This window comes from Mauremys mutica, chromosome 4, assembly GCF_020497125.1.
Source record: "Mauremys mutica isolate MM-2020 ecotype Southern chromosome 4, ASM2049712v1, whole genome shotgun sequence".
In the NCBI taxonomy this organism is placed as follows: Eukaryota; Metazoa; Chordata; order Testudines; family Geoemydidae; genus Mauremys; species Mauremys mutica.
Window position 1 is genome coordinate 62,638,749 of NC_059075.1, and position 14,029 is coordinate 62,652,777.

At 44.8% G+C, this 14,029-nt stretch overlaps 1 protein-coding gene across 2 annotated transcripts in view; it reads right to left on the reverse strand.

Moving 5' to 3' along the window:
• The window catches only part of SPTBN5 (spectrin beta, non-erythrocytic 5), a 150,404-nt gene that overhangs the window by 116,937 nt on the left and 19,438 nt on the right, over window positions 1-14,029 (reverse strand). For both annotated transcript variants that reach the window (XM_045012303.1, XM_045012304.1), the window contains 5 exons: window positions 13,786-13,939; window positions 10,765-10,965; window positions 7,651-7,857; window positions 1,823-2,035; window positions 160-312 (listed from right to left, as the gene is read on the reverse strand). In XM_045012303.1, coding sequence (XP_044868238.1) covers window positions 160-312; window positions 1,823-2,035; window positions 7,651-7,857; window positions 10,765-10,965; window positions 13,786-13,939 — 928 coding nt within the window. The remainder of the gene's footprint in view (window positions 1-159; window positions 313-1,822; window positions 2,036-7,650; window positions 7,858-10,764; window positions 10,966-13,785; window positions 13,940-14,029) is intronic.

Sequence of the window (14,029 nt, forward strand, 5' to 3'; positions counted from 1 at the left end):
AAAGCTTTCCTGTGTAGACAAAACCCTCTGGATTAAAATTCAATTAACAAAAAGAAGGTTCAAAGCAACTTCTTTGGAGTCCTTCTTTCCTCACATACATCCATTCCCCCATGGTCAGTTTGTTTTACAAGTTATCTACACCGAGTGGAGATGAGGTACCTCATATTTCTGCTGCGTGACCTCCACATTGTCTGCTCCAGGCTGAAGGGTCCGGAAAATTTTCTCCTTATCTTCCATCCAAGACTGAAACTCTTCACAGGAGTTGTAGAAGCGGTACAATCTGATCATCTCCTCCAGACCTTTCTTCCTATGCTGTAAAACAGATGGAGAATCAAATATTGTGGTACGCAGGCCTTTTGCAGAAAGAGATCCCCATGGCTAAAGAACAAAAGCATACAGATTAACCTGGCAGGTTGGCAGCAGTTCTCCCTGCTAACACAGAGTGAATACAAATGGGCATCTTAACCCTAGAATATATGTTCCCGGGGCAAGAGGAATTGGGAGTATCAGAGAACTGATACTCACAACACACTGATAAGCAGAAAGTTTAGTAGTGGTGTGTGCTGGCTGACTGAAGATACAAATCAACACTACAAAGGGAGCATTACTGCTTTAATCCTAGGCATGTGTATAAGCACTGGTTGCAGGAAAAATAGGAATTGGAGGGTTCACATGGCAGCTTTTTGGGTGGGACCATTTGGAGGTTGAGGATACAGAGGAATAAAGGGAAAAACTAATGGCCTTTTGTGAACATCTGTGTTAAAGTTTCCAGTCTTTGCCACTACAGCCCCAAGACTTGGGGTTAACCCAGGGCCGGTGCAACCATTTAGGCTACCGCATGCTAGGATTTGGGGGGTGCCATTTTCTTTGGCAGTGACCGCGGCGGCCGGATCTTCGGCCGCCCCGGTCGCCACCAGCATTTAGGCGGAGGGAGCTGGGGCAGAGGAGAACGGGGAGGGCCGCCTGCAGCAAGTAAGGTGGGGGAGTGGCAGGCAGGGGAACTCCCCGTCCCAGCTCACCCCTGCCCCGCCTCCCCCCTGAGCACGCCATGCCCGCTTCACTTCTCCTGCCTCCCAGGGTTGCGGCGCCTGAGCTGATTGGCGCCGCAAGCCTGGGAGGTGGGAGAAGTGAAGCAGCAACATGCTCGGGGTGCTTGTGCTCATGCATGGAGCAGGGGTGAGCTGGGGTGGGGGGAGTGTCTCAGGGTGGAGGGTGGGGAGCTGCCGCAAGGGGGTGCCTCAGGGCGGAGGGGAGGAGCTGCCGTGGGGGGATGCCGGGGGGGAGGGCGCAAGGTGGAAGTTTCGCCTAGGGCGCGAAACATCCTTGCACCGGCCCTGGGGTAACCTCTCATGTTTGTCCGACCGAGGAGAGGGTCTCCTGCTGTAATAGGCAAATTCCAGTAAAGCCAAGGGGATGCAGAAGAAAGCTACTCCTCAAAATATATAAGAACTGGGAAGGAAATCTGATGATTACAGAAATTAACTTGTGATTCTCACATAATGATGTACAAGCCAGACTGGATAAAAGCTGAACCAAATGCACGCAAAGCTTAAATGAAACTTCTGACTGTTTTGAAGGTAACCCATGATTCGTTTCTCTTCTACTGCTAACGTGATATTGGTCAAAATCAGAAAAGCACCACACAATTTAGCACAGCCAGCGGTCTTTTCAGGGGCTGCATAGTTCAGGATTGCAGCACGTTGTCAGAGCTGAGCAAGGGAAGCTAACACAACACCTGCCTACACTTTGCATGACGCTAGACCCCACTAGTAATCTCCAAGACAGGCTACACATGCACAAAGTATTGAAAGAGGTACAATACCTTAGCCATGGTCTGCAGATTCTCATAAAGCAAGTTTATTTCATTCTGGGTCCTCCAGATGTTCTCTGGAACAAAGTGAGGATCTGAATCAGGTGGATTAGAAAATCCAGTTTCTGGGGTTCCCCAGCGCACAGAGTGGCTTGACGGTAGTTTAGCGATCCTCTGGTTTAGGCTACTCTGGACCTGAGCCTTCACCACTGGCACTGATATCACCTGTTAAAGCAAAATACAACAGAATCAGTCTGTGACACGATGGATAATTGGAGCCCCTAATCTTAAGGATAAATTAAAGGACTAAATTTTCAAAATGATCTGCCTGACTCAAAGTGTTAGATATTGCAATTTACAAATGCACCTTTGTGATGTATTGAATACTGTGATACAATTGTGATCGATCACTTTAAATTCTCAGGGATTTTCTTGATCCTGCTTGCAGGCAGGGGGCTGTGTAGGGAAGTGAGGGTTCAGAATCAGTCTGCAGAGAGCCAGCCTAGAGTAAGCAGGGGTGAGTTGTGCCTCTCTGTTGAAATGAGCACCCTGCTTTGTCATCACACTCTGTTTTGGGGTTCTCTGAATTCTAAGAAATGAAATAATGTTACATGGCAACTTACCAGCGTAAGTATTTTATGTTTCTATCTCATGTCTCTATGCATATACCATGAACATAACTGCAGGGGACCAGGGCATGGGCGGTTTAGCCTAGCGGTCACAGCTGCACTTGTGTCCACAAGTCAAGGATGGCCACAAGGCAGTAGCTGGCAAGCAGGGATCAGAAGTAATTTATAGTGCCAGGATCAACAGGCAAGAGTCAGGGTCAGAATCAGGCTGGGGTTGGTGGCTGGAGATCAGAAAGCGAGGTGAGGTTTGGAGTCGCAGCAATCCTGGGGAATCCTCCAGGATTAAATTGTGAGCATGGGCCAATCAAAAGGCTGAAGAGTACTGTCACACTGGATTCTTTGGGCAGTACTTCCTGCGGTGCCTAATCTCCACCACGCTCTTTGGATGGGGTTCTACATGGCCTCCTGGTGGCAATGTGAGCTGTCCTAGGATCCAGAGATCCAGGTTCTAGTCCCATAGATATTTACATTGCCCCTTCCTTCATGTTGGTACTTGGATGGTCTTGAAGAAATCTTTTTACCAGGTCAGGGGCATGGACATGGGGAGCAGGTTCCCAGGAGTATAATTCAGGACCCAGTCAATGAGGTAGTACAGTTCCCCCCCCCACCCCTCTGCAATTTAGAGCTGAGGACAGGGCAGACTATATATTCCTTGTGCCCTTGGACCTAGACTTGTGGGGGGACTGGTTGGGAACAGGGTTGTGTGTGTAATGCTTCAGGAGGGAAACATGGAAAATGGGATGTATCTTAAGGGAGCGAGAGAGCTGCAATTTGAATACTGACAAAACCCAGACTGGTCCAAGGTACTAGTGGTTTAGCTTGTGGGATGGCCTGTTTGTACAAAGGTGTTTAGCTGCAAGCCAGACCTTTTGGCACACCATGAGAGCTGGGTTTTCCTGGTACTGATGGTCTGCCTACTCACTGTAGTGCTTTTTCGCATCATGGAAGTGGTCCTTAAGGTCTTCCAGAATATGATGAATTCACAGAATTCAGTTGGAGGCTGCTGGGTTCTGGGAGGTTGCTAGCAAGACAAGGTGGAAGCGAGCATGAAACCTGTAATTTGCAAAAAAGAGACTCTGCCCCATGGAGGCACGGTCAATACTGTTGTATGACAACTTGTCATAAGGCAGGAAGAACCACCACTTATCTTGATGGTAGTTAACAGAGCACCTTATGTATTGATGTAATACTTGGTTCACCCTCTCTGTCTGCCCATCTGTCTGGGGGCAGTAAGTGGAGGAAGTAAAAGTGCAAATGTCCAGTAATTGGAGTGTTTCACACCAAAAGTATGAGACAAACTGTGAGCCTTGGTCTGAGATGATATGGTCCAGAAGTCCATGAAAAAGGATAACATGCATCACTAGGAATTGAGCGGTTCTTTCGGCAGAGGGCAGGCAGTCACAGGGGATGAAGTGGACCAGTTTGGTCAACAAGAGTCAAGACTACTGTGTGGCCATCAGAGTCTGGGAAGTCTGCTATGAAATCTAGGGTGATTGAGGCCCAGGGTCTAGGTGGGATCTCCAAGGGTACTAAAGTGCCAAGGTGCTCAGAATGAGGTGTCTTGGTGCATGCACAAGGTCACAAGAGTCAACATAGTCCTGGGGGCTACTGGAAGAAACGGGGAAGTCTTAAGGTGGCCAAAATGGCCCACTATTGATTGTCATGGCAGAGATGAAGCACTTCCAACCAGGGGCACCCTGGTGGGATGGATATGCACCCATCAGGATATGTGATCCCATCCTGTGTGGAACATTGCATTTTGGTTCTGGCTCTCATTTGCTCAGGTTGTTTCATCACCGTCTGAGCTAACAGATCACCTTGCGAAGTCGATCAGATTAGATGAATCAGGTCTTGGTGTATGGCGGCAGTGCGGCACTAAGGAAGTTGTGAGGTTTAAGGAGAGAGGGTGGTTTTTGGCTAGACTCTTTACCTTCATGGTATTATTAGGCCTTTCAGGGTAAGGCATTGACTTTCCCATTCCTGATTCCCAGGTGATATTGAGATTGAACCAAGAGAAGAATAATAGCCACCTGAGATGTCTTTGGTTCAAGGCTCAAGCTTACACAGATATTCAAGGTTCTTATGGTCAGAAGAGACTTGAACTGGTTGTCGAGCTCCCTCACTCTTTGAAGGCTGATTTAATTGTGAGCAGTTCTTTATCTAATATTTCATCATTCTGTTCAGTGGGGTCAAAAGATACATTTTCCATTTTCACATACAGGCTCTGCTTCTGTAGTCTTTCCAGGATGGAACAAATATGGTAACAATGCTGCTCAGGGTTCTCTGAAAACAGACATAGGTCATCAAGATAGATGACTACATACTGGTCCAGGATGTCTCTAAATATGTTGTTCACAAAGTGTTGAAAGATCACAGGAGCTTTGGACAGACGGAATGGCATTACTAAATATTCAAAATGCCCATAGTGGGTTCAAAAGACAGTCTTCCATTCATCTCCTGCCCGAATGTGCATTAGGTTGTAAGTCCCCACCACTCCACTGAGGTCCAGTTTGGTGAAAATTTTGGTAGATCACACACTACCTAGTTCCTAGGTTAGGAGCTCAGGATACCAGTTTTGGACTGTCACTTGGTTTAGGGCATGTTAGTGACACACAGGTGTAGTGTTCCATCCTTTTGCTTAATGAAAAAGACCAGAGCCCCCGCTGGGGAGGTGGAGTGTCGGATTGAGCCTTTGGGCTTTTACTCGATGTGCACATGAAGAGCTGCCAGCTCTGGCTCTGACATTGCATAGATCCATCCATAAGAGGCCCTTGCCCCGGGCTGCAGGTCTATGGGGAGCTGTAGTGTCAATGTGAAGGTAGCATGTCCACATTTTTCTTTTCAAAAACGTCCACAGAATCCTAATACTTATCAGTGAGATGGGAACTCAGGCTTAGGAATGGTTCCTTCTGGTCACCATTGTCTGTGGTTCTCCCACAGGTGCCATCACTTCTGGTCATCTGCAGGAGCCTGGGACCAGAGGTTTGGGGCTCACCCTTCAGCACTGTTCAGAGGGAAACTGATCCTTTTCTTTCACCAGAGCATAGAAGGGTCGGGCTGGTCCAGGTGGGTAATGTTGAGAATCAGAGGAAGTGTGGAAAATGAATCACATTAAATTTAGTACATCCCCATATCCCTGGAGTACAGCCTCTAGGGGTACTGTTTCCTGTGTCAAATCTATCATTTGTATGAGAACTGACCTAGGCGTTAAACAGAGGAATATTTGTAGGGTTAGAGTGGCTTCAGCATCTATTGAATTATCAGAGCTCCTGTACCAATCAGGGCCACTGAGGGGGAACTAGTTTGGCCCCATCCATCGTACATAACAGTATCTGTACTTGGAAATGTGGGCAGGAACTGCATGTCCAAGATTGATTTCTTGATTCCTTGCTGGTTGAGGTCCGCAACTGGCAAAAGGTAAGAGCATGTGATGGTGCTCTGCAATAAAAGCATAAGTTATTGTGCAGTCGCCATTCCTTTTCTTCCAGGGTCAAGCTTTGCAGACCAGACCAACCTGCATTGCTTCATGGGTAGGCACTGGAGCGTTCAGCCCAGTGTCTGGGTGAGGTGGCACCATGGTTCACCTCCTCTTTTCCTTTCGCTTATGCAGCTGCTTGTTGACATGGAGAGAGAGGTCAATAAAAGCACTCACGCTGTTGGGGTCTCAGTGCGGACTAGCTCATCCTTTACCTCCTCACTAAGTTCACACTGTAACAGGTGCAGTTGGGCCGCCACATTCCACTCAACATCAGCCACAAGTCACTGGAACTGGGCAGCATATAAGGCAGCAGGCCCTTTTCCTAGCTGGAGCTTTCGTAGTGCAGCTTCCATTCAGCAAGTGCAATGAGGGTAATTGAAAATGGCAGAAAACACCCACAGGCAGGACTTTCAATCAGTTAACACCAGGCTGTCCTGCTCTAGCAGTGGGGAGGCCCAGCCCGGGCCCTAATAACCTGTCAGTGTTTTCAATAGCTAGACACTTGCAGATGCAAATATTACTGAGCACCTAAGAGAGAGAACAAAGTGGGCAGACCCAAGGGGCAAACCACCTACTTAAGAGTACAAGTGAATTTCAAAAGTGTCAGGACACAAATTACATTCCTAAATTTAATCAAGGGATTTGCATATTTAGGGCTACAATTCCCTGTCAATAATGTAATAATTAATTTAGGGGCCAGATAACTATATTGATTAAAAATAAATGTTTTCAGAACTTGAATGGGAGCACCAAGTGCAGCCAAGCACTAGAGGTTCACTTTTATGGTCCTTAAATTATTGAACCAGCAAACAATCAACTGTTAAAAAAAACAAATCAGCATGACTCTATTTGCCTTCACTGATCAACATCTGTGGGCTTCTGAACTTACATGCTCCCTCTACTAACAAATAATTCAGGAACGAAAAGGGAGGGTCACAAAATGGTGTTCCCAGCTCTTAGTACTAATTGCAGTTGCAACAGTTGCTTATCTTGCATAGCTCATTGTCATAGGGAGAGTGTTCAGAGATAAAGAAACCTGAAAGGTAACCATCAAGATTATGGCCAAAATAGTGAATGTGGGATTCAGACCACAGCTGAAGAGCAAATGAGTTTAACAAGACAAATCAAGAAGCAGAGGAATCAAATATGAAAACTGAATTCACCCAGGATGATTACAGAAGCCTCAGGTGAGAGGATTAAAGTAAGTGAAATGTTGGAGTCCAGGGAAAAGAAGGAAGGGAGGCAGTGGTTGGTGTATAATGGCCATTTGGAAGGAGAGTTGGATTCAGTAGGAAGTAAATAATAAGGTGGGGAGGAGTAGGAGATTTGTGAGAGCTAGGAAAGAGGTGTGATGTGGATGAGCCAGTCTTGGTGCCAAAAACTGTATTTCTAGGATTCCATCAGTGACAGCCAGAGGACTGGGCTCTGACTCATGTATAATTAAGAGAACGGATTGAATCTAGGCTCTTCTTTTTGGCAGGGAATTCCAACATTTCAAAAAACTTTGTTTTCATTCCAGTTCGGAATGAAAACTCATTTTGATCTGGAAAATCAAAACATTCCATTCCAAAAAGATTGAAGCATCTTGACCTTATCTACATGCTTTTTTTCAGTGAAGTTTTGTCAACACTGACACATTTTCACAAAATGTTTCAATTTCACCAAAATTTCCAACCAGCTCTAATAAATAAAAACAAAGGGAAGTAGAGGGACACAGCCTCATATCCACATACCGCAGATGGAGCCTGCTTTGCTATAGTACGAGCTTGTTCTTCCAGGCGCCTTATCTCCAGGCAGTAGCCTGTGATGTCCTTCTCCAGTCGCAAGTGGCGGTGTAGCAAGGCTTCTGCGCTGGACTCATCCTTCCCATAATCCTTACTGGCCAGGAGGGGCTGCCGCTCCCGTAGCCATGAGTCTGCTTCATCAATGTCAGCAAAGTACTGAAGGGAACACAGGTTGGGAGAATGTTTAATCAAACAGCCCTAAGAGATACAGATCCAACAGTCCATCCTCTGGCAAATGGTCAACAGGGCAGTAATTGCATCAGATAACTGTGAAGCTAATCATAACACATACACAGGTCATATAAGCAGGACCATTACACATCAGGTAGCTCTTTCTTTAGAAACCCCAATTATATTTCAGCATCACACTTAGCACCAATATGGTTCACAGAATCACAATTAAATAAATTAGTCCCAAATATTTCCTCCATAAATCTTATTAGCCAGTTTCCAAGTCAATCACTCACTAGTCAGATTTTGTTACTAGACAGTAGTCAGACTTTGTCACTTAACAGAATCCATAATACACAGCATACTTTCAGACTGTAGGGATGGCCTCCAATTTCAGCAGATGTTTTTCCACAAAAGTTAAAGATAGATCTTGAGGATACAGAGTAAGTTTGTGTAATAGAAAGCAGCCTTCACAAATTGCAATTCATGAGAAAAGTTTGGGTGCAATCTTATATGGCTGTAATTGTAAAAAGACATTAAATTATAAAAATAATTTAAACTCCCCCCCCTCAAAAGCTGGGGGAGAGACTAAGCGATAATAGTGTTAAAACTGTTAGAAACAGGAAATAATTCAGTGTTTGTCAAACCAAAGAGAACAAAATCTGTTAAGGAAGGAAATGTTCAAGCTTCTGTGTGAATATGGCAGGGAATGAAAAGGACAGGGAAAACATTATTACTGGGTAATCTGAGATACTGTAGCGTCATTAGTAAATGATGATTTTATAGTGGCTTTTTGAATGTGTGCATTTGTGTATTTAAATCAGAGATGGGACTAAACCAAAGTTCCAGTTCTAATTGTAGTAGGAAGAGGGCCTGAGACATAAGCCCTTGTATCAGAGGCCTGGTATGAAGCCTGAGGCCTGAACTAAAGTAATGGTTAAATCTTTGCTGATATAAAGCAAAGCCAGGTTGTGAGCAAGAGACAGGCCTACTCACAGAATTTGGTAAGACCAGGGCTGATATTGCAGAAACACACATTCCTAAGAAATGCTAGGCACAAAGCACTTATGCAAACACATTTCAGAAGGGTGGTACCAGAACACTTTGAAACCAACTCATTCCCCAGAGATAACAGGCACACGCTGACCAATCCTAAAGATAAGGTCAGGATGACAGCATGATGAATAGAGATGTTTTGATTGAACCAACATGTACAAGGTAATAGGTGTCACCTAGATATGGCAGAGGGAGGCACCTAGCCACATCAGAGGGGCTATACATAACTGGTTTATATTGGTGTATAAAGATGTATCGCAGAGGGAGTGTCTTTGGCTGGCCTTGGGGATAATGGGAAGTCCCGCTATTAACTGAGCTAGTCCATTGCAATGGGCATACAATGTGTTAGTGTACCTGTAACCATTGAGCCAGGACATTAGCACCATGCTTCGTTGACAATAAACCTCCCCAAGTGCCATTGTTACGAAACGAGTTTGTGGTTATTGGGCAGTTCGATCGAGGTCTGCTGTGCCAACTATCTGTGCAGAGCTGGGACAGCACACAGAGAACACACACACGCAGCCAAACGAACATCTAACAACACTAATCACTCTTCATACTTTGGGGAAACTCCAATCAGGATCCAAGCTTTGTGGCCTGATATTTCTTTTTTATGGGACAGATTTTCAAAGGCACAAATGGCAGCTAGACCTATACCTCCCATTGGAGTTTGGTACCTAACTGTCACTGTGCCTTTGAAAAATCCCCCCATACTTCATTCAGTTGAGGCTCCTCAGGAGGGACTTTCATCCACTGCATGATGTTCACAATGAATTTCTCACATGTTGTGTATCCAGCACATCCTTGCTGAGCAACAGTATGGCACTGAAGGTACAACTATTCAGTGAAGTTAGCAATGTTACTATCCCAGATGGCATTATGCCAGGTAGAGCAGAGTGGTTACAGCAATGCTGAATCAAAAACAAATACAGCAGGCAAAATTCTAATGCACCATAAAATCTGTCTCTCGGAGAATTTTTGTAAAACAGAAGAATTCTCACCCTATCATTGATGGGAGCAGACCCACAGCCAGTCAGAAAGAAAGCTTTCTGGGAGCCACGCAGGCAAAAAGACCCTCCTACTTAACCATTATCAGCAGCCTGGATGGCCTGGTGGCGTGGCTCTTTGTCAGGGCATTTCACGGATAGAATGGGGGAATCTATGAGTTCTGAACTGTGACTGATCCTGCTATTTTCTACAGAAAAAGAGTGTCAGACAGTCACCCTGGTTTCACCCACTAGGAAGCTGATTTACACACCAGTTTTTCCCCCCAGTTATTTAACTCTAGTATTTCTGAGAACGAAGGTCAATATATATGTTCTCGACTAGCTACGTACCACTGCCCTCTATTGGCTGGCTTGCAGAAGAGATGAGTCTGATCTCAAATGGTAGGAGCCTGAATTTTCAGAGTAGAAGGTCAAAGTTTCCCTCCCAGTGCTCCACACATGCAGAATAGCTGGCAGCTACAAAGTCTATATGTATCAATTATTATGCTAAAGAACAAGAAAAGCAGAATCTGGAATATAGTGTTTGGGGCAGATTTTACAGTAACCAAATGAAAACAGAAGTCAGCAGTTATGATACACAGCTGGTGTCTGCCTGCAGAAGACCAGAATGACTTGTGAGATACACAAAGTGAGAGACACAGCACTCTGGTAAAAAAAATTGATTAATATCATGTGAGTTGAAAGCTATATTGTTTCATCCCAGCAAAGCTTACTGCTTCCACACCCTTCTTATGTTCCTTACATAAACCCCAATCTGGTGACCCAAGCAGAAATTGAATGAGTTCATGTTCTTTCTATTACAAAATGCAAAACCTGCAGCCTTGTTTACCTGTTTGATTAAAGCAGCTGCCTGCAGACGGATTTTACGATTGGCCACCTCATCTTGGAGCTGTTGCCACAGTTTCTGGAGGCTGTCTGTCTGCATCTGGATATCCCTCTGGTTTGAGTGGTTCCTTTGACTTAGCTCCCAGCCCTTCCTCACTATATTGGAACAAATTGCCTTGTGGGAGTTGCACTCGACTTCTAGAGCCTGCCAAATAAAGTGACATGATAATGAGTAGTGGAGACTTACAGGCCCAAGGAACTGGCCTATCCCAGGAGAACGGTGGCTTTTTCCCATTGCCAAACTCTTCTGTCAGCTACGATAAAACTAACGTGTAACGATTCTGTTTTCCCTCCATTCTGACACTGCCCCTTTCTCCATAGATAACACTGTCCTTTGAGCCCTAATACCATTTTTTCCCACTCACCCAACTAGTGTACTAATGATAGTTATTGAGATACTTTCCTTCCCCATTCCAGCAGCATATGATGGTCTCTGGGGGAGATGTTTGTCATCCATTGAGTAGGCCTTATGTCTTCCACTCCCAACACACACTCACCCTCTCCCACACACGTCTCTAGAGATCTTATGGTTCATAGCCCTGCTCTCATGCCTTTACTGTTGACGTCCTAATTATAAAAGAGCCGCATGTAGGAAATTACTGTTTAAATTCTGTCACTGTCTTTTCAAGTCTTCAGGTCTGTTTGCCACAGTGATTTCTCTTCATCAACAAGATGGAACTTCATGAAACTAAGCTTTTGTCCCCAACCTGTGTCCAGTTCATAGGGAGAGCTGGCAGTAAATTTCTGGGAGGCCCCAGCAATGTTATTCTAGAGTTTCCCATCCCTCTTTTCTTTACCACAGCTCAATCCATTTCCCTTCATTTATGGCATGTCTACTGTGGAAGTGGAGAAAGGGATAAAGAGAATTTGAACATAGATATCTTAGTCTCTAGGAATAGAGCAAGAGTCAGGCTAACAAAGTTGGGCTGACACTGACTCTAATAACATGAGACTTGAAGACAGGGCCTAGGCAATTGGAAAGTGAGTGGGAACAGACTGTAAGAGATACTGTTTTGACCTTGTGTTAAATGAGAATGGAATGTAGACTGTGGCAGAAATTAATAAAAAAAAGTGAAATATCAGGAAAAAATACATGTAACAAAATGCAGCTGTTGCTCATTATTGTATGTAACAAGAGGTATAAAAGCTTGCCCTAATTGTTTATCTAGTGGAGACCTGCCTAGGGAAGGGAAACACTGCCCGTGTGTACTTTCCCATGCATATTGCAATTGCTCATAATAAAGCTGCCTCTGGCTTGTTGCTTCAAACTCAAAATAAAAACATTGTTTTCTTCCACACTACTCTACTTATTCTCCCCGTGTACCACATTTGGGAAGGGTGAGTGGACAAGAACCATCTCCTTCTCCCATCCATCAAAGCGGCCTAATGGATAGGATTGGAGGGAGGTTACCAGTGGAGTTCCTCAAGGTTCGGTTTTGGGTCCGATCTTATTCAATCTATTTATCACTGACCTCGGAACCAAAAGTAGGAGTGGGCTGATAAAGTTTGCGGATGACACGAAGTTGGGAGGTATTGCCAATTCGGAGAAGGACCGGGATATCCTCCAGGGAGATTTGGATGACCTTGTAAACTGGAGTATTAGTAATAGGATGAAATTCAATAGTGAGAAGTGTAAGGTTATACATTTAGGGATGACTAACAGGAATTTTAGTTATAAGCTGGGGACGCACTAGTTGGAAGTAACGGAAGAGGAGAAGGACCTCGGAGTCCTGGTTGATTGCAGGATGACTATGAGTCGGCAATGTGATGTGGCCATTAAAAAAGCTAATGCGGTCTTGGGATGCATTAGGCGAGGTATTTCTAGTAGAGATAAGGAGGTGCTAGTCCCGTTATACAAGGCGTTGGTGAGACCTCATTTGGAGTACTGTGTGCAGTTTTGGTCTCCCATGTTTAAGAAGGATGAATTCAAACTGGAACGGGTACAAAGAAGGGCCACTAGAATGATCCGAGGAATGGAAAGCCTGTCGTATGAAAAGAGTCTTGAGGAGCTCGGTTTGTTTTCCTTAATCAAAAGAAGGCTGAGAGGAGATATGATTGCTCTCTTTAAATATATCAGAGGGATAAATACCAGGGAGGGAGAGGAATTATTTCAGCTCAGTACTAATATGGACACGAGAACAAATGGATATAAATTGGCAGTCGGGAAGTTTAGGCTTGAAATTAGACGAAGGTTTCTAACCATCAGGGGAGTGAAATTCTGGAACAGCCTACCGAGGGAAACAGTGGGGGCGAAGGACCTCTCTGGCTTTAAGATTAAGCTTGATAAGTTTATGGAGGGAATGGTTTGATAGGATAACGTGATTTAGTCAATAGGTCAATAATGTGCCGCCACTGGTAATTAGTACCGAGGGTCAATGTTGGGATATTGAAAGTCTTTTTCCCAAGTGTCTGGCTGGAGAGTCTTGCCCGCATGCTCGGGGTTCACCTGATCACCATATTTGGGGTCGGGAAGGAATTTTCCTCCAGGGTAGATTGGCAGTGGCCCTGGAGGTTTTTCGCCTTCCTCCGCAGCATGGGGCAGGGGTCTCTTGCTGGAGGATTATCTGCTACTTGAAGTCTTTAAATCAGGATTTGGGGACTTCAACAGCTGAGTCAAGGGAGAGAATTATTTCAGGAGTGGATGGGTCAGCTTTTGTGGCCTGCATTTTGCGGGAGGTCAGACTAGATGATCATAATGGTCCCTTCTGATCTTAAGTTCTATGATTCTATGATTCTGTGATAGCACACTGAGCTTCACTCTGCTTGTTCTGCACATCCACAATCCCATATTAAACATAGGACTATCCCTCATTGGGAGGGATCTCTAAGCTGCATGATTTCTCAGGTTCCAAAAGCCAGCCAAACCCTTAATTTGAGACATAAATGCTCTTACAATTGGTTTAGATAAATTATGAAAGACTAGATTCAATATAGAGAACAGACACCAGTCAACAAAATACTGTACCTTGTGCTTCTGAATGGAGGCAGTAATCTGACTGAGATCTCGTCCTAATATTGCTGTCCTCACTAGCTGCCATTTCTCAGAGATCCATGACTCTTCTTCCTGACAGTCATGGAAAAACTCAAAAAGCTTCAACGCCTCCTGTAGCTGGGATTGTCTAACATAGGGCAACAAGCAATATAGCTTGGTCAGTGCTAGGATTTCAGGTACAATGTAGAAACAGAGAATAGATTAATTAAAAGGCTTG